Source organism: Typopeltis vanoorti, chromosome 7 (genome assembly GCF_054136105.1).
Source record: "Typopeltis vanoorti isolate ZY-2024b chromosome 7, IOZ_Tvanoo_1.0, whole genome shotgun sequence".
NCBI classification, from domain to species: Eukaryota; Metazoa; Arthropoda; class Arachnida; order Uropygi; family Thelyphonidae; genus Typopeltis; species Typopeltis vanoorti.
Genome location: NC_143555.1, coordinates 52,226,433 through 52,253,419, shown reverse-complemented (window position 1 = coordinate 52,253,419; position 26,987 = coordinate 52,226,433). Strand labels below are relative to the sequence as shown.

At 35.9% G+C, this 26,987-nt stretch overlaps 1 protein-coding gene across 3 annotated transcripts in view; it reads right to left on the bottom strand.

The window, feature by feature from the left end:
• Window positions 1-26,987, bottom strand: part of hgo (homogentisate 1,2-dioxygenase) — a 455,401-nt gene that overhangs the window by 339,727 nt on the left and 88,687 nt on the right. For all 3 annotated transcript variants that reach the window (XM_090395872.1, XM_090395871.1, XM_090395870.1), the window contains exon 5: window positions 4,667-4,726. In XM_090395872.1, coding sequence (XP_090251998.1) covers window positions 4,667-4,726 — 60 coding nt within the window. The remainder of the gene's footprint in view (window positions 1-4,666; window positions 4,727-26,987) is intronic.

Below are 26,987 nucleotides of genomic sequence, written 5' to 3'. Positions count from 1 at the left end.
CATAACCGTCTGACCTATCTAACTAAAAGTGCCCCTCATGGTGCCAAGTTGTCCCGATGGGCTTTAACCCTACACATTATAATATGACCGTTACATATAGAAAGGGTAGTCGTCATGGTAACGCCGATGCCCTTTCCAGATTAAAAACTGATATAATTAATTAATGTTATTGGCTTGTTTCTTAATAATGATTATATATTTTCTTGATGTTTATATAGTTGTGGGAGCTGCATCGCACCATAAATCTCTCACCTCATTTCTTGTATTTTAGAGTCAATTACTCGCCTGAGTTTTCTTTTAGATGCAACATCGACACTCCTGTGATGGATGTGCTTCCCCCAAAGGAAGTTGTAAGGATTTTTGTCACGAAGACTTGCGAATTCTCTTTGAACTGTGTACTGGTGGCGAGGAGGCGCGGCAGTCGTAACAACGGAAGCAGACAACGCTTAGGACTTCTTTTAGCAAAGTTTCCGCCGAGTGGTATCCATTTTTTTTTTTCTTTAAAATGTGCCCGAAGTGAGAGAACAAGTGCAACATCAGTGTTTGAAAGCAAATATAATTTTCTAGTTAGATCATATACTACAGTATAATAGGTCATCGGCATTGCAAAAAAGAGTTATGAGTTAATTTCAGCGAGCATTCATTCTGCGTAATGATCAAGACTTTCACCAGCTTTGCCATTCATCACGAGTCCGAGTAAAACTCGGACTCGTGATGAATGGCAAAGATGAATGGCAAATCGGGGGGGGGGCTCAACTCGTCCCAATAGGGACAGGGGAGAAAAAGGGAGGAAACTCCATACGAATAAATAAATAAATAATAAACTGCCATATAATAATGAGTGCACTTCTAAAGTATTATATATTTTCAAGAATGTTTCTTTTTGTACTATATTTAAGTTGAGTATTCTATTTATCAGGCCTATAATCTGTAAAAATTTTGAAGTTTTTAATTTGGTCTTTTTCTCCTTCATATGATATTTCACATCCAGGATAACTGAAAGTATTTATCTGTTCTATTATTTTATTATTAATAACTATTTTACTTCTAACTGAAGTTTGTCCACAAAATGCCATTGTTTTAGTTTTATCTATGGAAATTTTCATTCCAAACTGTTATACTATAACGTTTAAATTATATATTGCTCTTTGTAAAGGGTCTTCCTTATCAGATATTATTACCTGATCATATGCAAATAATAGCGTATTTATTTTGTTATTCCGGGAAATTTCTATACCTGGATTGTTTAAGGTGTTCCATTGTATTAATATTTCATTAATGTAAATATTGAAAAGTGTTGGAGACAGAGGGCATCCCTGTCTTACTCCTTGGTTTATAGATTGTTTTTCAGACATTTTTTTTTTTTATTATTTCATTATCTTTCTATATATTCAATATTGCATGTAGTAAAATATTAGGTATATTTATTTTTTGTAATATATCAAACAGTATATATCTTTTTACTTTGTCAAATGCTTGTAAATACCTCTCAACAACTTAAATGTCTCAATCATATCATCCCCTTTGTTTTCTATCCACCAAACTGCAGTTCGCATGACTTCAGTAGATTCTCATACAGTCCTAATATTTTTGTCATCTGTCTCTATATTCTCTTCAAAGTTTCTTTATCTCCTTCAAATCCTAGCAATCAGATCTGAGCACAATAATCCAGATGTGGTTGTGATCAGGACTTTATATAATGAACTATCACCCATTTATTTGGGGCCTCCATAACTCAGTCACTATACACGAAGGCCTTTGGTTGAAAAGACCTGGATTTGATTCTTGTCTATGATGTGAAGAATCTTTATCAGGTGCTTTCAAGTAAAGGTTAGTTAGCTGGTCTCATACAGAAGTGGAGGGTTTTTTCTCTCAGAAAACTAGGGTGTTTACAACACATTATTAATAAACTGTAGAAAGGGTGTGTCAGATTATAAATTAACTTTACCACTCTATGCTATACTTAAGCTTCAGCTGAGCCAAGACACCAAGTATTTCGTGTTCTCAAAACAGTTTGTCTGTTCTTATCCACAAAATTTTGCACATCGATTGCACACACAGTACTATGGGTAGACTAAGGATTAAATAATCTGGAAATCCTTCTCTAGAGATCAAACATTCAAACTCACAGCTTGTCGTTGGAATGCAGATATGCTATCCACTTGGACAACTACCTATCATAAAAAAAACTGCCACCTCCTTTCAATATAAACTATATCTTTGTACAAAAAAAAACTGCCACATCCTATCAGTACAAACTATATCTTTGTACAATCCGAATAAGGTTCAAAAACAGAACAGTAAGGATAAATTTCATACTAGCTATCTCAGGAAATAACTAGTGATGAAATTGTTCCTAAAACACTACTATTATAATAAGCTTCCTTCAAACGATATCCTACACAATACATTTTAGGAAATGATGATTAACAAGATCTTCCTAAAATCCATAAGTTCAATTCAGGAGATTCAGCCTAAACCTGATTATTCATATGAACTAGCATGTCCATAAATTAATTCAGATCTCCAGTTCAATTACCAATTAACTGTATAATCTGAGATGACATTTCAACTTTATAGCAGATAACTCAGATTTTGCCAACCAGAATGTAGTTGAATGATGATCTGGATTAATTCAATGACTCATTTGCATTTTTCTATTAGCAAAATAATTATTATTTTTATGAATCTGTGCATGAACGTGTGTGTGTGTGTGTGTGTGTGTGTGTGTGCGTGCGCGCGTGTGCGTGTGTGTGTGTGCGCGCGTGCGTGCGTGTGCGTGTGTGCGTAACATGCATACTCTCTCTCTTCTCAGGCTACTCATTCCTTGGAAAGTGAGTGCAGATGGGCGACAAGGTAAATATTACTATTAAATTATTTAAGGAATTTACAATGTATACTGGAATATTAATTAAAAGAAACTTTAATAAATACCTCCTATATTTCGGCAATGTCACATTGCCATCTTCATGGGAACATACAACTATGACGTGCATGCAGGCACTACAAAAAGAAAATGAGGCAGAAGAGAAAAACTACTGTTGTTCCTAGACTCCTAATGGTGCTCCCCCTAGTGGGATATATTGGGTTGTCTTGGCTGTTGGGCTGATGTTCTCATGATGCAAGCTTCCCAAATTTGGGGCAGTCTCATGCACCCAAATTTGTTAAGGTTTGGAAAGTTTTTTTAGAGCTGAAGCTGATTCCATGAACACTCTTTCTTATTTAAACTTGCTGCAGTGTATTAACGTGGCTTTCTTCCAACGTATTCTGTGGCAAGTATCCAGAGCATGGTCTACAAGCCCAGAGTGACTGTACTGGTGAAACCGGATGTAGTCTTCGTGTGCTGAAATCCTGGTATTTGCTGTCCTGCCTGTTTGGCCAAAGCAGGGTAGTTTACAGCTGCAAGGGACCTGGTATACCCTAGGTAGGTCTAGGGGAGGTGGTCGGTCTTTGGTGGAGCAGATAAGGGATGCCAATTTTTTATATGGTTTTTATATCCCTTTTATTATTACTCAATGATGGAGAAGGTAGTTCCTCTCTTCTACCTCATTTGCTTTTTGCAGTGCCTGAGTGCACGTGTCATAGTTGTATGTTCCCATGAAGATGTCAATGTGACATTGCCAAAATATAGGAGGTATTTATTAAAGTTTCTTTTAATTAATATTCCAGTATACATTGTAAATTCCTTAAATAATTTAACAGTCATGTGTTCCCAATGTATAAGCCTTTCTACAAGAAAGATAAATATTAAGTTAATAAATTTTTTTGGTGATATATATCCTATCCTATTCCCTCAGCCATATGGCTGGTGGGGATATGCTACCATACTAGGGAGATGATTATGAGCAGGGTGGTTTCTCGCTGATTTCCTGGCCATAGTATATTTTATGACTGTAGCCATGTGTGTCCATGGACCGGTTTGCCTGTTTAGGGATGAAAAACTCAAGTTACTGGGAGAAAAAAGCCTCCACCTCTGTATGAAACCAGTTAACTCACCTTTAGTCAAAAGAGACCAGATAAAGGTTCCTCATGTCAGAGAAGGGAATTGAACCCAGGTCTTTCCAAACAAAGGGTTTCATCTACACCAACCAAGCTACAGAGGCTCCAGTGATATACACATATAGTAAAATTATTAAAATGACATTATAATATATAAATATTTTATCTACATAACATTAAAAGAAAGCTTTATGTTATAAATTTCCTCTATAAAATCAAATAAAACTAGTTGATTTTATAAAAAGTAATCAACTTTTGTTATATCATTAGAACAAACATGGTGCACAAGACAGAGAAAGTATGATCACTGCTCCTTACTTACTCCACTTTTTTATCAATAAAACAGGTATCAGCTTTACTATCAACTGAAATATCTTGGTATGTTAACATAAAGGAAGAAGACTATCCTTCACAATAAATAAATCTGTGCTCTTCATATGAGTGAAAGCAGAAAAAAAAGAGAATTCTTTCAAGACAAAGTTTATAGATGAATATGGTGGTAAGCTGAATCTAAAATAAAGGATATTGGAATATTTTGAAGTGATAGTATGCCAGAAAAATAATGAGCTTAACTCTGATATTACTTCAAGTGTCCTAAAGAAACATACTCCATATTACAAATTCTAATGCTATCTCATTCACTTTAATAATAAATATTATGCATTACCTGAACAAAGTCCACTTTACTCAATGATGGAGAAGATAAATCAAATGGAAGCCATCTCATCTGAAAACAAAAAAATATAAGTTCTTCACATTGCCAAGTATATTATTATTATTAACATCAGACCTCCAGAGAATCAGAGACTCATCATGGAAGTTATACACTATCACACACAAAGATCATCCAACTGTGCTTTAAACTAATTCAATGTGTCTACATTCACAACACACTCAGGCAATTTCACACTCAACATAAATAATCTTCTCCTCACTCCTCTGCTCGCACCAACCTTATTTCATGTTAACCAGGTAACAATTCCTGACCAATTTATGTGTCTCAACAATACCCCACCCCCTACTCTTCCTATTCACAAAGCATTGCAAATTACATTGTTTCAATCTATCTTCATACTCCATATTTCAAAGACCAATTACCACCTTTTTGACTCTTTCTCTGGATCCTTTCTAAGACCTCATCACCATGAAATCCCAGTGACCAAATCTATGCACTAAAATCCATATAAGGTTAATTCAAGACATTATACAACTGTATCATAACCTCTCTATTTTTGCACATCAAGGTCCTCTGCATCAGTGGCGAATTCTCCATGCTTGCTTCAAAAGCTCATTAATTAGAAAGAAGTACTATTTATTTGTTAATAAATGCATGCATGTATAAGCATTCCATTTAGGCTTTTATTTTTGTAGATAGAAGACGTCTTAAGCTTGCATGGCAATAAATGAGCTTTGCATTGTGTATCGAAGGCCACTGCTTGGTTGTCTAGTCAAAGCTACCTAGGCTTGCACGGTTGTATGAGCTTACAGGTCCTGGCAGCAGCACTGTGATTTTATGCGAGTGCATAGCCATTTCACATTGTCTCACTCTGTTGCTTAAACTGCAGGCCATATGCAGCCAATGTAGCTCTAGCCAGTGAGCTTCAGCAGCCTATACAAGGGTACATGTTGCTTGGGAAAATTAAGTTACAACCAACTTTTTATGATGATGTTATTGACCAGTTCATAAAGAAGAACCATAGGGTAGAATTTGTATTCAAGTAGCTAAATTGAAAAATATAGAATATCATTTGTAAAATAAATGTTGTATTTGTATGATTAAATGTACATAAATTTTATAAATATATAGTTTTAAATGGTCAGTACAGGTAACCCTTGTATAACACAGTACTTATAAAACGCGGTCTACAAATTGTAGCAACCCTTTATCTTTTCATGTATTTTTCACCGCGCAACTTAAAAATCAAATTTTATCTTCGTTAAATTTGTGTCTGCCCATATTGCGCAGGAAGTTATAAGTAGTGAATTTATATTAGGGGAAACACTGTTTGGCACGCACGTATGTCAATTGTATACCGTATTAAGTGTTTATTGTTGAAAATTGTCTTCATTTTCTGCCAGGAAAGTGCATTAAAAATCATAAGTATGTTATCTTAAGCTGAGCACTTTATTTTCTGGTGAGTTACATACACAATTAATATGTAATGCTTTTTTATGTAAAAAAATTATTTTTATAGTAATGGCCACAAATTGCATTGAAAGGGAAAAAATGAATATTAAAAGAAAATTCGTCTTGAAGAAAATTTCTCTCGAAGAAAAAAAATTAAAATCATGGATCACTTGAAAAATGGAGAAAAACCAGTTGTTGTAAGGCCTTTGAATTTAAATGAATCAACAATTCAAACAATCAAACACAATGAACATAAAATCAGAGAAAGTGTTTACTGCTGGGTCAAAGGTAAGTGCAAAGCATTTTTGGAAATTATGGAGACAACTACCGTGTTTGAATAAAAACTTTAGTTTACTATTACTAAAATTTTACAATTCGACGTTTCGACCTTTATGTTAAGGTCATCTTCTGGAGCGTACAAATATACACAGGAAACAAGCTATACTACAATCATACTGGTTCGTTAAAGACACTGACTAACCGCTACCACAATTGTTGGCCCGACCTCTGGTGGGGAAAAAAAAAAAAAAAAAAATTGTACATCAGCGCTAAAGTCCTATTATTTGTGTTGTCTACTATATACATATATTAACATTTTATTAACATCATTCCAGCCAGTTGGAGTGGAATGGTTTCTAATAATAGCAGATTGGCTAGAGTCCTGACTTGTGTTGAATCTTTCAAATTAGGTTGGCTGAATGTGTGCCATCCAGATCCTCTTTGTTGGGTTATAATTCACCATTTTATATGTGTTGTTATCGGCTACTAGTTGGTTCATTTGCAGTATGTATGTTGACCTGTCAAGGACAACAGTGGCACTGCCTTTATCAGCTTTCGTTATTATTATGTTTTGTTTGGCTTTTAACGATTTAATTGCTGCTAATTCTGTTTTAGTCAGGTTATTCTGTATGGTTTTCTTGGTATTTAGGACATTACTGGTTTCTAGTCGTATTTTGTCTGCTATGTTGTTAGGTAGGGATCTGATAAAAAAAAAATCATCAACATACATACTGCAAATGAACCAACTAGTAGCCGATAACAACACATATAAAATGGTGAATTATAACCCAACAAAGAGGATAAAGGACAAAACAGAAAAACTATTAAAGTCCGTCACTTCCTGGCCACCAGACACAGTTAAAAAACTCAAACCCCACTACGCCCACCCCCCCAGAATATATGGGGTTCCGAAAATACACAAACAAAATGTGCCCCTTCGACCAATAGTGGAAGGAATAGACAGTCCCAATTACCACCTAGCCAAGAAATTAGCAGCAACACTCAAGGAGTTGGTAGGTCATTCCCCCTCCTACGTAAAAAACACACAACACTTTATAAACATAATCAAAAACATAACACTCGACAAAGACGACTTATTAGTCAGTTTTGACGTTTCTGCCCTTTTCACTAATGTCCCCATCAATGACACAATTCTCCTACTACAGAACAAATTTCCGCCCGACATTACGGCCCTCTTTGCCCACGTACTAAAGTCCGGTTACTTCGTGTGGCAAAACAAATTCTACCTACAAAAGGAAGGTATGGCCATGGGCTCACCATTATCCCCCCCAATCGCGAACTTCTACATGGAAACCTTTGAGCAAAGGGCTCTTGATTCCGCCACGCTTCGACCGACAATCTGGCTCAGATACGTTGACGACGTGTTCGCGATCTGGCCGCACGGTCAACAAACGCTAAACACATTCCTCAGCTACCTAAACAAACAACACGAACGCATACAATTTACCATCGAAATCGAAAACCAAAATTCGCTCCCGTTCCTAGACACACTAGTTACACGTCTTCCTTCAGGCAATCTATCCTTCACGGTCTACCGAAAACCTACACACACAGGCCAATACATACATGCGAATTCATATCACCACCCAGCACAAAAATATGGAGTCATGAACACCCTTAAAAACAGAGCCACAACGATTTGCTCTAACCAGCAGGCCCTAAAACAAGAACTAAAAATCATTAGTGACACATTCATAAACAATGGCTATAACAAAAATACTGTCAATAAAATACTCTATAAAACCACAACAAAAACGAATCTAGACTACAGTAAAACCATAGCCATCCCATACATTAAAGGGTTATCAGAAAAAATCAACAGAATCCTACAACATTATAACCTTAATGCCACCTTTAAACCACCCACTAAACTTAAAACCATATTCAGCTCCTCTAAGGACCCTCTCCTCCCATTAGCACATCCTGGAGTCTACTGCATCCGCTGCACCTGTAACTTACCGTACATTGGTGAAACAGGACGTACAATCCCTATACGCAAAAAAGAACACATTAGACACATTAAATATAACCATTATGGTGAAGCAGGCCTCTCAGACCACGCACTCAACACCTTACACCAAATCAACTGGAAAAGCACCTGCTCCTTACACCGTACAAAAACATGGTACGAAAGAAAATTTAAAGAATCCTGCGAAATCCTGATAAACCACCCAAATATCAACAATAAAGATGGTATGAAAATTCCAAGGATCTGGATGGCACACATTCAGCCAACCTAATTTGAAAGATTCAACACAAGTCAGGACTCTAGCCAATCTGCTATTATTAGAAACCATTCCACTCCAACTGGCTGGAATGATGTTAATAAAATGTTAATATATGTATATAGTAGACAACACAAATAATAGGACTTTAGCGCTGATGTACAATTTTTTTTTTTTTTTTTTTTCCCCACCAGAGGTCGGGCCAACAATTGTGGTAGCGGTTAGTCAGTGTCTTTAACGAACCAGTATGATTGTAGTATAGCTTGTTTCCTGTGTATATTTGTACGCTCCAGAAGATGACCTTAACATAAAGGTCGAAACGTCGAATTGTAAAATTTTAGTAATAGTAAACTAAAGTTTTTATTCAAACACGGTAGTTGTCTCCATAATTTCCAAAAATGCATTCGGATCACCGTGCAAGCCTAAAAGAAAGTAAGTGCAAAGCTTGTTGCTCGTGTACGCAATTTTCTAAGAGAAAAATGAAGAAATCTCTAATGATTTGGAAAGAAGATGCACTCAAAAGAAAATTCCTTTGGATGGAAATCTTATTAAACAAAAAACTCTCAAAGTTTATAAACATTTATAATGCAGACCAGGTGTTCAATGCTGATGAATCCGGGTTATAGTGGAAAAAAATGCCAAAAACACACCTATATTTCGTAAATTGAAAGATCAGCTCCTGGATTCAAAGTTTCCAAAAACAGAATTACTCTACTGTTTTGTAGTAATACATCAGGTGATTACATGACAAAACTAATGTTTATTAACCGATCCTCAAATCCTCATGCTATGAAAGATTAAAATATGCACTTATTTTTATTTTGCCTAAAACATTTATGCATTACGTGCTATTAAGCTTAATTACAAATTATAATTTTTATAATTTTATACTATGTATTTGTGTCATAGTTTATGTTTTCTTAACTTACATGAATTACCTGAATTAAATAAAAATATATTTTTGTTGGATAAGTCGTTGTTTATATATATTTAAAAAAAAAAAAACATGATTTCAGAACATAACCCTACTTTTTGTATGTAATCTGAGTCTCGCATACATGATTTATATAACGAGGCATTTTTATGGAACCTAACATCCACATTATACGAGGGTTACCTGTAATTCATTATTCCGATAATCAGATTACAATCACGCCTCTCACTCCCCGAATGATAATAAGAGCAAGCGTGAATTTCAAGACCAGTATTCGTCCCTGACAAGCAGTGATAGCACGGTGATAAAAAACACTCAACAGGCATACAGTCAGGAATACATATCCATACTCGAAGTAGAAAAAGCCATCAAAGGTTTTAAATGTGGAAAGGCAGCAGGAATAGATGATATTCAACCAGAAATGCTGAAGTATGGTGGTATAAAAGTCTTACAGTGGCTGCACTGCATAGTTCAGAAGGCCTGGACAGAGGGACAAATTCCCGATGATTGGAGAAGAACTGTCATAGTACCGATATATAAAAAAGGAAATAAAACTGAATGTGAGAATTACAGAGGTATTTCTCTACTGAGTGTTCCTGGTAAGATTTATGCAAGTATACTTGAGAAATGGTTGAGAAGAATTAGGGAAGAAAAGCTTGGTGAAGAACAAGCTGGATTCAGGCCAAATAGAGGCTGTCAATATCAGATCTTCACTTTATGACAGATAGTTGAGAAATCATGGGAATATAACAAAGATCTGTATTTAAGTTTTGTAGATCTGGAAAAGGCATATGACAAGGTGCCAAGAGAGAAGCTATTCAATATGCTACAGCTATATGGTGTCAACGGGGCATTATATCAAACAATACTTAGTCTGTATTTGAGTTGTAAGTCAGCAGTTAGAATTGAAGGAAGTACAGGAAGATGGTTTAATGTTAAATCTGGTGTGAGACAAGGATGTACATTATTCCCTCTGAAAGAAATGAAGGAAAGTGGTATTAACCATGATATCAAGATTGCAGATGTTAATGTCAGCTCTTTTCTTTATGTGGACGATGTTGTACTTCTAAATAAATCCGCTACAAGCCTGTAAGATTCTCTGACTAAATTGAATAACTGTTGTAATAGATATGGAATGAAGGTCAGCAACAAAAAGACAAAGACAATGAAAATAGGTAGAATCGTTGAAAATGTCAGCTGTGTTTTGAACAGAGAACCTGTGGAACAAGTAAAACATTTCAGCTACTTAGGCACGATTTTTAGTCAAGATGGTAAATTAAATATGGAAATAGACAACAGAATCAACAAAGCTGGTATGGTAGGATGTCAAATGAATAAATTCACATGGAATAAGAGAGAAATTAGTTGGAACACTAAATTAACTGTATACAAGACAATGCTCAAACCAGTTTTAACTTATGGATCTGAGAGCTAAGTCAGAAGTAAAATACTTGACCAAAGACTAGAGACCGCAGATATGAGAGTCCCGAGAAAGATTAGAGGCATGAACAGATGACATCAATGGCAATATCATATTAAAAATGAGGATATTAGGAAAGAACTTGACATTGTCAGCATCCCGGAATGTGTTAGCAGAGCTAGTCTCAGATGTATTGGTCACTTACACAGAATGGGCGAGGAAAGATTAGCAAAACAAGTGTTCTCTGCCAAGTTGGCAGGAAAACGACCCAGAGGAAGACCAAGATATAGGCGGATTGATACAGTACAAAATACCTTAGATGATAGAAATATAAGATCTGATAATGTTGGAGTCTTGATAAGTAACAGACTGATTTGGAGGAAAATGATATATATGAAGTTAGTAATGATGTAAATTTTTCATGTAGTACTATCATATCCTGTACAGCCCTTGATGGTACATGGTAGGAATTTGATGATGATGAAGTTTAACTTATAATTGCTATGCTAAAGTGCTGCGATTTTAAATTCAAAATATTAATTAGTGTTGGAACTAATATTTAGAATTGAGAGATTCATATAATTTTTATTTATTAAATTACTTTGCATATATAAATATTTGGTGTGTGTATGTGATAATAAGTATTTTGCCGACAAGTTGACATCCTTCTGCTTCCCCAGACTTCTATGGTGAGTTACAATGCGTAAATATTTTTCTCACTACCATTTTTTTTTTAAACCAACATCATTAAAATCAATTTAATAATACAATAATCAATTTTACACTGAATAGTATTATAAATTTTTGGTGATCAGAATGGAATATGTCAATGAAAATCAGCACGATTTAATGATATTGGCCTGAGGAAACTACAATGTGTTACAAGATTTCATTAGTCCAGTGATTGAATAACTAATTGAAAGTAATTTTATATTTGTCAACATGCCACACCATATACATAAATGTACTAATATTCTTTATGATTATGCTATAATTAATTATTAATACTATGTTAGTTTAATGTATGAACTTAAAAAAAAAATTGGAAAAGTATTTATGAGTAAATTTGTTGGGACTGGGCCCTTGTCTTATAAAAAAAGAATTTACTAGGGGGTGATCTCACAAAGGTTGACAACCACTAGCCTATGGTTCTCCCTCAACTTCCACAATTTTATGAAAAACCTCTTCAATGATAATCCTATACCAACTTACCAACTTGAATGTTTCTATCATATCACCCCTCTCCCTCCCATTCTCCCTCCCAGACTCTGCAAATTGCATCGTCTCAACTTTTCTTCATATTCAATATTCCACAGATCAGAACCACCTTAGTCAATCACCTCAGGTGACCAAATCTGTGCACAGTAGTCCATATGTGGCCTAATCAAGGCCTTATACAATGGAACAAGAATCTCCTTACTTCTATAAGTCAGTGTCCTCCGTATCATTCCTGGAATTCATTGTGTTGTCCTCACGCTTTCGCAATGTGTCCTCTAAATTTTAAATTCTTATCCACCATCACCCCAAGATCTCTTATTTCCTCCACCTCCAACAATATATTCCTGCCAACTAAATTCTATATCCCATCTATGTTTTCCAAATTTTAAAGCCTTACATTTTGCAACATTGAACTGGCATTCCCACTCCCATGCCCAAATACATTCAAATTCTTTGTGGAACAATTTTAACTGTTTTCCACTCTCTTGAGACCTGTGTTGTTGTAAGACGCTTATTAAATGGGCATACCAGTACTATTGCCAAATCCCTGGAACATTCCCTTAAGACAACTGGTGATATGTCATCAAATCATATCATCTTATTAACATCAAGCTTATTTATTTCCTCATATACCTCCTGCTTACCCACAATTATACCATCCACTCCTATTTCCTCTACACTTGAGTTTCTAATGATTTCACTCTGATCAGGTTGAAATACCCTTATAAAATGTTCACCAAAAACTGCAACTTTTCAAGAGCAGTTAATATTCCACCATTATTATCCATTATGTCACCTTATCATAATCAATTCTTCCTTGTATTTGCCACATATCAGAATGATTCTCTAGGATTTTTCTTGATCTAATTTGGTATTTTTTTTCTCTTACTGTAGTTTTGCTGTTCTTGCTAACTGAGTCATCTTCCTAGTCTGCTCTTTATACTCCTCATGCAATTGATTGCTAACATTATTCATCTTGTGCTGCCTTCATAATATCCTCTCCATCCAAATTTCATGCTTATCCTTTCATTCATCCATTTGACATCTACTTTATTATCTTTTAACCATCAGAATGCATTCACACACACACACACACACTGATGTTGTTAAATATCATTTGGTTAGTTCTCACACAGCATTTACCTCCCATCCAACACCTGAATTCCATGCTATAGCTCCAAGCTGTCTCTTGAGCTTTTCATAATCACCAGCCTTTTACAGCTATGTATATCCTTTCCTCACAGAAGTTTTCATATGGCTAGCCACAACCCAGGCGATCACTTCATGATCACACTCATCAACAGAAAGGAAGTGCATAATCCACTTACAATCACATCTTATGATGAAATTATCAGACCTAAAACTCTCAATTGCCATGTGTGCTCCTTTGCATACAGCCTGAAATGTCTCTCAATAACTCAAATTCATTTTTTTATTCCCAAATGCAATTCCTCCATTCTAATCTATACTGCCATAATTAAAATCACCCATAATAACCACCCTTTCCTTGTTCACTAACTCAAATTAATTATGCATTCTTCATAATTATTCTCCACATTCTCTGGCCTATAGCAGCATCCAACTAAGTATCTCTTCCTGTCAGCCTCCACCTCATACCATACTGACTTGAAACCATTGCCACTATTTACATCTTGCATATCCACTTTGTGAAGATATAATTTGCCAGCATCAACTGCACTCCCCTTCCCATCTTGTCCTTTCTATCATCAAAAAAACATCATACCATTCCATTTCTATTCCCATCAAGATATCATCCTTATCTAACCATGTTTCACTTATTTCAACACTTTTTGGATAAATAAGCTTAATCAGTGAAGCCATTTCGTCTCCCTTATTTCTGAAACTCCTGACAATTGTAATAAACACAGCATTTCACTTTTAGATCTATAACCTGCCGATGCCACATGTATGTTTTGATTTCTCTACACATCTAACCATTCACAATTGCCTTTATCACCACTTACCCTATCTATCTTCTCAGACTCAACTACACCCTTTACTTCCCAGGCTACTTCATTCCCATACTGATCATCTTCATACACACATACACATTTACTACTTTCAACATCCACTCTCCTTATACTTATATCCTATCCACCCTGACACCCCCCCACCTCTATTTCCTTGTCCATCTTGCATTCTCATTCTACCATTATCACTCACAGTACTACTATTCTTATTTACAACTACTTCACTCTCGTCAGTTTCTCTCTCTCTCTCTTGATGTTTTCATTTCATCTCTTACTTCCTCTGCTCTCTCTCTTGCTCACATCATTCATTGCTCCTCCTTACAGCAAGTTTCTAACTGACTCACATGAAATACATTTAAATAAAGCCTATCACCTTTGTACATTTCCACACATTTTGAACGCATTTACAAACTCCACTCTCTTCTGCTCACCATTCATGACACCTGCTCTGTCTCAACTCATCATTATCATACCTCAGCAAAACCAAAAATACTTTTTTCAGTCACACTGTTATCTTTCACTCTCTTCAAGAACTTAGTGATATCCATTCTGACATTCTCTTTATGCCCAACCAAGTCATTTGTTCCAACAGTCACCATCAACTCACTTGCTTGTCTGCTTCTCATATCTAATGCATCAATTATCCTGCTAATTCTAGCTGCTGGAAAACATACCTTACTGAATCTCTCATTTACCAAACCTCTAATAATGGAGTTACCATACATCTCTATTCTCAAGTCATTCATCACCTCTTTTTCACTACTTTCCCTCATCCTAACCTTGTGCACACATCCATTCTTATCCACCAAACGTCTCATCTCACTACACATATTTTTCTTTTCACTTCTCATTCTGATCAACTCATTTTTTTCTTTCATTTCTTCATTCTGACTTTCTTTGCTTCTACAGTGTCACTTGCTTTTGTTTCTGCAACTATACTTCTTTCACTTCCGTTCCATGATTTATACAATCATTTGCTCCTGCAATTATGTATACTTCCATTCTGTGATTTATATGGTCATTTCCCCTTGCAACTACACACTCTTTCTTACTATCAGCCAGTTTTGCATTCACTGATAAGTCGTAGTCCAGCAGAATATCACACTTTTGACATATCCATACCCTCTTTCATCTCCTGTTCAGTCTCTCCAAAAACACACCTATGCATTTTGCCACATATATATGTTGCATTCACAAAAACAAACTATTCTCAATTAACATTTGATTTTCACATCTGAGTGAAGCGCAGATCTTGTTTATGTTTTATGTAAAGCCATGTTGTCATTGTTCATTGCAAGCTTTAAAAATTGTAAAAATAAACTTCTGTTTCAAACTTACAAAGCTTCACAATCACTCTGTTATGCTAAGATATGAAATATAAACAAAACTATACCAAAATGCAAATCGAAATCACTAGTTTACTACACAAATAAAACATCTTTTCAACAGCAACTTTCAATAGCCTTTCGCCAAGTGGCAATTCTAGCACTCTCTCATTATTATTATTATCAGACCTCACTCATATAGCTCATTAGACCATACCTTAAATACATTCTCTGTCCAATTGCTCACCTCTCTCCATGCAAAAAAAAAACCTACTCTCACTCTTGCTTATATCCTGTTTATACATCTTCCTGAAATGGCTTCTTGCATTTCTCCATCTATACCCATTCTATGAAAAACCCTTTCTACATTAATTTCATAATAACTCCTTATCAACTTATATGTCTCAATCATATTGTCCCCCTCCTCCTCCTGCAATTCGCTGGACTCTGCAAATTCTACTGCTTCAATCTTTCATCATTATGCAACATTCAAGACAAGAAATTACTGTAATCAGCTTTCCAATATCTCCTCATCCTTTTAAAAACCAGGTGATCAGATATATAAACAGTAATCAATATGTGGTTCAAGGCCTTATACAATGGAACCATAATCTCTTTACTTTTACACATCACTGTCCTCCATATCGTTGCCATAATCCATTGTGCTGTCCTCACAATTTTAGCAATGTGTCTCCTAAATTTTAGGTTCTTATCTACTGTCAATTCCAGATCCCTTATCTCCTCTACTTCCTCTAAGATGTTCCTGTCATGTCTCTGCATCCCATCTTTGCTTCCCAAATTTTAAAGCCTTACACTTTGCAACAATGAACTGAGAACTCCTTCTGTTGCCCATTCATCCAGTCTATTGAAGTCCTCTTGTAAATCTATAACATCTGCTCAATGCTTCACAGTTCCTCTTAACTTTGCATCCTCTGCAGATAATAGTATATTACCATTCAGGTATTTCCAAACAACATTAACATACACATTGAAGATGTGTATGTTAATGTTGTCACAATGGTTCAAAAAATAGAGAATCCCCTCCCCCCTTGGGCACACTAGTAGGGATTTTCCTCTTCTGGGCTACTGCTCTCCCATATACAAACTTTCTAATACTTATCAGATAGCTAATCTCCAATCCAGGGCATGAATCTACTATCCAATCCCTATATGTTCCAATTTATTTATCATGTGGTAATCTCTAACTTAAAGGTCTCTGCAAAGCTTAAATATACTACTGTTTATGCATCTTCTCTGTCCAATGCATTTGTCACCTTTTTATAATAAGTAAACAGATTGCCAAAGCCCAATCTTTCTTTCTTTAGCAAACCCATGGCTCCTGGAATACTTCAGACTACTTCAGCTAGACAGTTCATGAGTAGGTCTCCAAGCATTGTTTATATGTTTTCCATCTGGTTCCTCATTCCCTGATATAGCTGCAATGTGTCTCCTGAGCTTTTTGAAATCACCAGGCTTATGGTTTCCATATATTCATTTTTCACAAACATCCTTGCATGACTCATATGCCAGCCTGGTTGTATGAGTGGTTAGTACATCTGCTCTCCAACCAAAAGGCTGCAGATTTGAATCCCACTGCAGGTATGGATGTTTGTAACTGTCTTTAGGTGGGAGATATATTTCATTGTCCAGTGTAAAGACCATGCTTATTCAAGGGCCCAAAGGGCCTTGAAAATGTTCCATGTTTGGTCTCTAGTGCATGGTTTTCAGATTATATAAAAAAAAAATATATATATATATATATATATATATATATATATATATATATAAAACTGATAAAAACAGATAAAAAAAATCCTTAGCTTACTCACAGTATTATTGTACTACAGTATTATTGTACTTTCATCAGCAAGAATCCGAAAAAATAAAACTGGCAGGCCACCTTGCAATTATTACATTATGGTCACCTAAAGTTTACCAATTTGAGGAAGATTTAACACTCCATTTATAATAACATTCTGCAATAATAACAATCCAAGAACTTGATTTCATGTGCTTTCTGTTATGTAATCACAAAGCTAGTTGTCTCTCAAAAACTTGAGAAATTCATTTTCTTCCTCAAGACCATTTCTTCATTCCAATTATAAACTTTTTTAAAGTCTTTAAATTTCAATAATTTCAATAATAAATTTTAATTATTTATATTTTCAATCTAAATAATTAAAATTATTCATAATGATCACCCTTTTCTTATTAATTAGGCTAATATGCCTAAACATTTCCTCCTCACTGTCCTGTACATGAGTGACATACCTGCCTGTCCCAGATATGAGTGACATTCCTGGGACAAGCAGCTGAAGGACGTACTCCAGCCACATGCCCCCGTTCTTCATCAACATATGTGCAGATCAAACCCCTCCTCATTTAGCTCTCATCCTCTCCTCACTCTGCTGAGGTGTTCATCATTATGTCATTGGTTTGCTACAGCAGTGATTTGTGATAGCGTTTTGGCTAATGAATGTTTTGGCTACTTGACTTTGGTTTCACTTGGACTAATGAAAAAGAGTTTCCTTCTCCATTATGTTGTGTTTGTGGAGAAATGAAGCCAAATAGTGCAATGGTTACAAGTAAATTAAAATACCACTTAAATACATTTCATTCAAATCTTGCCTCCAAAGACAGACATTATTTCAAAAGATTGTTAGAAATGCAAACTAAACAACAAACAAAAATATATCAAAGAAGTTTTCAAAATAAATTATACAAAATCAAGACCTTTGAAAACTAGGCTATTTAATGTAATTTGCACATCAATGGATGCAGAACACAAATGTTTGTTGTTTCACAGAGGTTTGGTGGAAAAGTGTTATGTCAAGTTTTGGAACTTACAGAAGAATTCCAGTAAGCTCTTGATTTAACGGACTGTTAGGGGGCTAAGGGTGGTCGGTAAAATCCAAAGTCCATTAAATCGTGAATCTTAGGAATAGTATTGAAAATAAAACACTTTCAGTGGTATTAATATATTTTAATGAGAACATTTTTATATAAATACCATTTTATTGAGGATTGCGCTTGAAAAAAGCATCAAATTTCAGTTGCTTTCCACTTTTATACTGTTTCTTAATAATTAATGATCAAAATTGCTGAAAATGTTTATAATAAGCAATCACCTCTGGATCTGAAGATGAGCCTATGAACGAGATGATGTCGTCCATGTGCTCTCTAACCACCAATAGTTTCAGACCAGTTGGAACAGCTTCTTTCTCGTTATCAACCTCCTGATCGCCCCATAGAACATCTTCAGCAATCTCTTCCTGGCTGAGGATTTGGTAGCCTGGGTTGCCCTTGTTCAATGTCATCCTCACTGACATTATCACCAGCTTGCATCAAAGTTTCATGGAAATCAGAGGTTTCAAAACCTCTGAAATTGTATTCTGGTTCACTATGGTTATGAAAGCACCAAAGCCACCCATCACTCGACTGGAACTGTATGCCCATGTGTTGTGCCAGTTTTTCAGCAGCTGACCTTAGTTGTAAACTCCTTCTTCTAAATTCTTATGCTTGGCTAACTTCAAATGTTTCTTATCCGCCACAGTGAAACCATTTTTGGAGTTCTCAACGCTATATTTTAGTGAAAACTGAGTAAGTTTGTCTTATTTTTGCATATGTCCGAAACTGTTTGCTTTTTTCACCCTGTAAAGTTAACAAACATGAGCAACAGATGCACCACTTTCCAACTTGCTTAACTGAAGTTTCTGTGCTATCGTAAAGTTTTCTCGTTTTCTTTTAACCCCAGACACATTAACTGATATTAATAATGATTAATAACGATTTAACTAAAAATTACTCCAGCAACAGCCTAAACACCACGTGTTTTGCACTAGTAACGCTATTGATGCTATGCGACTGAACCAGATGTTAGATCGTGAATGAGGCCCGCCTTTACTAGACAGACTCTCATTCATGATCTAACAATGAAAAGAGCCTCCTTGAAGCAGAGAAAATACCTGTACTGCTGGTCAAAATTTGAATTGGAAAGAAATAAGGAAAGGGGGGGTAAAGTAAAGTGTATCATATAATTGTATATTGAGTGTGTATCTATTTATTAAGTGTATATCCATTCACTTATTGAAGGGGAAAGATTGTGAAATATTTAATATGTGTAATTTAATGAGGGAAAATAATGTGTATAAATTGAAATAGAAACAAAGGAGTAGTATGTGTAAGCTACGGCAAACAAATAAAACGTGATGACTAAGAGCCTGAAGGTCATGACCTTGATCGGCCCATATTGGAACCTTACAAGGATTAACTAATTCTCTGAGAGGAGCTCTCTCATGGGTTTGCAATGAAGTATTTTGATGCGACCGTGAATGTAAGCTCCTTGGAAGAAAAAGGTGAATGATCGAAAGGAGCAGGGGAGAAAAAGTGGGAGACAGAGAGAGGGAGAGGCACGAGGTAAGCAAGTAGGTGAAAGGAAAGAGGTAGGAAGTGAGGATGATCTCCGACCAGAAGGGGGAAGCTCGGGTCCAAGTGAAGCCTAAACCGTGATGTTTCCCCCTTGAAGGATCCAGAAATCCCAGACAAGCATCTCAGATGTTCCCACCGATGGCAAAATTTCAGTGCATGTGAATCCATAAGACGGGAAGGCATAATCTGCAGTGTGAACAAGGATCCAACCAAGATGCAGACGTGACTCACACGTGGTGATTCAGTGAAACTGTGAGCAGCCAGAAACGGTAAGGCAATTTTGTCCTTTCTAAAGTTAAGTGAGAGCACTGAAAGAAAACACGTTAAGCAGTGTTGCAGAAGAGAAAACTGAAACTAATTTATTTGTTGGAGTAACTTTAAGGACATTGGACCTGGTAGTCCGAAGAGCCATGTCAAGTGATTCTTGCTAAATCTAGTATGTAAATGTTACCTTAGCTGTTTCCCAAGAGATTCTTGTCTAGATAGAATTGTATTAATTGCCCAAGTGCATGCTTTTCTTAGGGATAAATGTGTCAATTTATGAGATTTTCATGTAATATTATTTAAAAGTGGTTTGATCTAATTAAGATAACTGACAAATTGATTATTTCATGTATAATGTATTCTATTAGTGTAAAATAAAACTTTATGTTTTATCATTTGAAATCTTGGTATTGAATTTGTGTTTGAGACCAACATTTGCCACTCACTAAACTAGGAACCGTGACAGAGGGGAAAGAAAGATATTACAATAAGAAAGAGAATAGGCCATGACTGCAACATTTTATGAGAGGGCCCGAATATTTCCAAGGTATAATAACTCTAACTGGTGCAGTATAAATATAAATTTGTTAGGGTTTGTTGCCCAGGGAAAATCCTACAATCCCTGACCTCAACCAGTAGTGATAAGACACAACCAGAATTAAGTAGTATTAACGTCCCGAACAACACGATCTAACACAGAGAACATACACACGTGCGAACTATTACGAGTACACACAAAATATCACAAACATACACAAATGTATCCGAAGACATAATTTATAAACACTGCCAATCGCTTCGAATTAATCATCATATTATTTATTTTTTTTATTAATTATTTCATTATCTGTATTTATTCATCAAATTATGTCCGTTAAATCCGAAGTCCATTGCATCAGGGTCCATAAAGTCGAAGTTTACTGTACTTGTATTTTTTGATGGTGACAGTCTGTTTTCTTCTTACTTAAAAGACAAATATGTCACACCAAGTTATCTTAACTGGCATATATATTTAATTACTTGAAGGGAATTAATACCTCTCTGCAAGGACAAAATGAAAGCATACTCACATCAACTGACAAATTACTGGCATTTGAAAAATTATATCATTCTGGATTAACAAAACAAATGAACAATTTGGAAATGTTTCCATCGATTGACCAAGATTGTCCAAAATCTATAATAAAAGAAGTAAAATAACATTTGCAATCTTTGCTCAAAAATGTAAAAAGATATTTCTCAACCTTGCAAACTGAAAAATTTAATTGGATAAGAAATCCATTTTCAGTTTCTAATACTTATTCTTTTGACTTCTCTCTTCAAGAAGAAAAAGAATTGATATCATTAACAGAGCTGAAAGAACATTAAGATTAAAATTTTTGGATGCATCCCTTTGAGTGTTTTTGGATATCAATTGAAAAAGAATATAAAATGTTAACAAGGAAAGCTATAAATGTATAGTAACAATATCCACTTCATATATATGTGAGTTGGGATTCTCAACTATGACTAACATAAAAATTAACAACGCTCATAACTGGAGACTTTGGAGAACAAGCATATATATCACAGAATCTCACATCACATTAAACTTTATTTAGAAACCTTTTTTTTAATATTGTAATTTCATTTATTATATATTATAAGTGATTTTTGTGTTAATTTTGTTAGTTTTGGAATTTCTGGTGTAATGTAATTAAAGACATTTTTATTATGCCATTTTTGTGCGATATTGTTTGTATTTACTTATGTAAATTTAATAAAAAGTTGTTTACGATTTGAATTTACTAACAACAATTACTAATATTCCCTGTTGTGCTGCCAATATTTTGGTCATTAAAAAGTGTACCACGAGCCCAAAAAGGTTGGGAACCACTGCTCTACATTACTGGGTCTACAGGATGACATGCAACTACATATTTTCATCCTGTCCACCTCTACTCACACCACTGCTTCAAACCACTCTCACAATTTCCCCTTTGCTTCTCCCTCCACGATGGATGAGCATAAACTCCTCTGCTATCATCGAAAGCTCTCTTCTTTCCTTTCTGCCCTGTCTCTCCATGAAAAGCATCATATCCCTCCATCTCTATTCCTGTCAAGGTATTGTCCTCATCCAATTGCATCTCACTTATATGCCTGATATTTTAAAAACCAAATTATTATTATTATTTCTCAGGCATTTATTTCCATGAAGTTAAAGATTCACTGTGGGAAACTCATCCCAAAGCATTGCTCAACTCTCCTTGAACTCATTCACTAATGAAGCACTCACAACCACCTTTGGCAACCCATTCATCACTTCCAAACAAAAAATCTAGTTGTTAACCAGATAAGAGTGTGATTAACCCTTTCTGGGAGTGATCCATTATTCTCTGACTTTCTGCAATGTATTAAAAAAATCTACAGCATCAATCCTATAAAACTGCTTTAATAACTAATATGCTGCTATTACGTCTCCTCTTTTTCACCTATCAGCTAGATTTTGAAGCCACAGACCTACAATCTATTCCAAGAAATCCACAGAATTCCAAGCACCATATGCCACCAATAGTTTTTTTTTGACAAAAACACAACAGAAAATTACTAAGTAACTTGGATACTAAAAAAAGTCTTCTGGTCCTGATGGCAACACTTCAACTGTTCTCAAACATTGTGCTCCAGAGCTAACACCTATCCCTATAATTTATTATACATATATGGTAATTATCCCAATGCATGGAAGCAATCTCATATCCATCCTATTCTAAAAAAGGGTGATAGAAATCTACTGTGAAACTACCAACCAATTGTCATCACTTCTGTCATCTCCAAAATAATCTAGTGAGTGAAAGGAAGTGAAAGAATGCAAAGATGTAGAAGCAAAAATTACAGAAAAAGTTATGAAAAATGGAAATGAAATGAAGGCTAAAGAAACTGAGGAAGAGCAAGAATGCAAAGATGTAGAAAAGAAAGTTAGTGATGAGGACATGAAATAAAGTATGAATGAGGAAATGGATGTAAGGTGCATGTAGCAAACGAGAGGTAGCGAGATTGTGAGAATGATAGGGAGTGAATTTGTCAGAATACAAGATTAAATGAAACAGTTATCAGAAATGAAAAATGAAATGAGCAATATGTGGAGTGATCTTAGACATCTAGTGGAAACTAATGAAAGTGTGCAAGAGAACAGAATGAAAGAAAAAAAGTAAAAGAGTAATGAGTGATTCCAAGATAACAGTATATGAAGACTCCATAATTAGAGGGCTAGTTGTTGAGAATGTCCATAAGATCTGCTATCCAGGAGGGAGAATGAGTAGCATAATTAAGGCATTGGATATGAGGAAGAAACAAGCAAAAGAGTCAGTTGTGATTGTAGCGACGAATGATCTAAATGAACATAAGAAGGATGTGATGATAAATATCAGGAGACTACTGAGAAGAGTGAAAGGTTGTCAGTGTGTTGCCAAGGTATTACAATGATGAGTTACAACGGAGAGCCAAAATCATGAATGGTATGCTAGTGGAGCTGTGTGAGGAGAAGGGAGTGAAGTTTGTGGATGTATGGCAAGTGATTGAGGGAAGAATGAAATTATACAGGCATGATGGGTCGAATTTAAATGACTTTGGAGTAGGTGTACTGGAGAAAGTATTGCTGGATGAAAGCACAGTGTGTGGAAGTACAGTTTGTGATGTGTGCAAGAGATCAGAAAAAAGAGATGAAGAGAAAAAACAGGAAAGTGGTACAGAAGAGACAGACGTGCATGGAAGCGGAAACAGTAGTAGACGAATGATCTATGTGTGCAAGATGAGAGATGAAGAGAGAACAGGAATGCAAGAAGAACAGAGAAATGGGGAAGCTCAGGTGGACAGGAAGACATGGAATAGGGAGAGTGGATGTTGACAGTGAATGTGTGTATGAAGATAGAGTATGTTGTGATGTGGGTGGGGAAGTTGAGACTGAGCAGATATATGTGATAAGTGGTGGTAAAGGTGATGGGGGCAGGTGTGGCGGAGAAATCACAACCAACACATGGCTTGGATAGGACTGGTTATAGGCCTAAAAAGGAACTGCTGTGTTTGTTTACCAATGCCAGAAGTATCAGAAATAAGGGGGATGAAACGGTTTCAGTGATCATGTTTATTCGCCCAAAAATCATTGGAATAAGTGAAACATGGTTGAATGAAGATGTCGTAATGGGAATAGAAATGAAAAGATACAGTATTACGGGGATAGAAAGGGCAAGTAGGAAGGGAAGTGCTGCTGATGATAGCAGGAGAATTAAGTGTACATAGGGAGACATTACAGGGGGAAATATTGGCAATGGTTATGAGGCAGTGTGGTGAACGTGGAAGTTGAGAGGAAGACATATTTAGTTGGATGTTGTTATAGGCCTGGGAATGTGAAGGGTGGCGATGAAGAAATGTATAAACAACTTGGATTAGTGAACAAAGGAAGGGTGATTATTATGGGTGATTTTAATTATGGCAGTATAGATTGGAATGAAGAAATAGCATTTGGGAAAAATGAAAATGAATTTCTCGAGTTCTTGAGAAAAAACTATCTCAGGCAGCACATAAAGGATGGCACACGTGAGGATTGAGAGCTCTAGATCTGATCATTTCATCAGATGATGTGATTGTGAGAAGAGTTTCACACTTTCCTTCAGTTAGTGAAAGTGATCATTAAGTAATCACCTGTTTTGCAGCTAGTCATATGCAGACTTTTGTAAGGAAAGGATATATGTGGAATTATAAGGCTGGTGATTATGACAAGCTTAGCTTGGAACTATAACATGGAACGAGGAATTGAGCAGTAAGGAAATAAATGCTGCATGGGAACTGACAAAGAAATACATGACAGCATCGATGTGTGAATGTATTCCGAAGGCCTAAAGGCTGAATAAGGTAGATGTAAAATGAATGAATGAATGAATGTGGAGCTTAAGCATGAAATCTGGAAAAAGAAAGTACTTTGGATAAGTACAAGATGAATAATGGTAATAATCAGTCATATGAAGAGTATAAAGAACAAGCCAGGAGAGTGATTCAGTTAGTAAGGAAAACAAAAGTAGAGTATGAACAGAAATTGGCAAATTAGACAAAGAAAAACCCTAGAGAGTTTTTTTTAGATATGTGGCAAGTAGAAGAAAAAATGATCATGGTAAGATGACGTTAATGGATGAAAGTGATAGAATGGTAACTGCTGCAAAAGACATTGTTGAGGTATTCAGTGAACAATTTATTAGAGTGTTTCATCCTGATCAGGGTCCAATCACAAGAAAATTAAGTGTAGAGGACATAAGAGGTAATAGCTCAATTGTGAATGAGCAGGAGGTTTAATAGGAAATAAATAAATTTGATATCAACAAGTCAATAGCATTTGCTGACATATCACCATGCATCTTAAGGGAATTATTCGGGGAACTGGCAGTAGCATTGGCATGCCTGTTTAATAAAAGTCTCACAACAGCACAGGTTCCCTTGGAACTTGTGCTGTTGTGAGGAGGAAGGAGAGTAAAATTGTTTCACTGAATAAAGGTGATGATAAGGCTGTAGCTTCAAATTATAGGCCGGTCTGTATATTTGGAGTTGTGAAGGCACTGGAGAGATTGGTGAGAAGTAGGATACAGAAATGGGTTGATAACAGCAAGATTCTCTGTGGTTATCAGCTGGGTTTATTAAGGGGAGATCATGTTTCACTAACTTACATACTATAACAAGCTGACAAATATCTTGGATAGGGGAGATGCATATATGGTGGTGTACTTGGATTTTGCAAAGGCTTCTGATAGACTGCCACATGACAAACTGTTAAATAAATTGAAACAGATGGAATTGGATAACAGACTTCTGAGTTGGATCAGTGACCGGCTGTCGAATCAGAAAATTGTATCAGAAGAAAGATATCAGAAAGTTGTATATGGGGGTGCGGTATCCCGAAAGAGAAAGGTCACTAGCGGTGTGTCACAGGGATCGTTTTTAAAGCCATTGTTATTCAATTTATATATTATATGATATTGGGATAGGTTTAACTAGTGATATGCAGGCAGATGACACAAAACTGGGGAGAGCAATGCAGAGTCAAGCAGATGTTATGGTCTTACAAGAGGACTTGAATAGATTGCATGAATGGGAATTAAGTGGAATGTTTGTTCAATGTTGCAAAGTATAAGGTTTTGAGATTTGGTAAGCAACGATGGAATGCAAAGTATACACTTGGTGGGGAAACCTTTAACAGAAGTCGAGAAGATGAGAGATCTAGGAGTGATGGTGGATAAGGACCTGAAATTTAGGGGCCACATTGCATAAGTTGTGAAGACGCCACATCAGATAATGGCAATGATGCAGAGTACCCTGACATGCAGTAATAAAGAGTAACTGATGCCACTGTATAAGCCCTTGATCAGGTCTCATATGGATTATTATGCAGAGATTTGGTTGCCTGGTTTTCATGGTGACGAGGATATGTTGGAAGGGTTCCAGAGAATATCAAAAGTGGTCAGAAGTCATTGGAATGTGGAGTACAAAGACAGATCGAGAGAATGCAAGTTGCAAAGCCTCGTGAATAGGTGGAAGGGGGGTCGATGTGATTGCAACATATAAGCAAGTCAGGGTTGACATGGAAGAGATTTTTCATAGAATGGGAGAGAGGGGGTAGAACATGGGGGCATTGCTCGAAACTGTATAAGGAGGGTGTGAGCAGAGGAGTGAGGAGTAGGTTCTTTGAATAGAGAGTGGAATGCATTGCCTGAATGTGTTGTGGGTGTAGACAC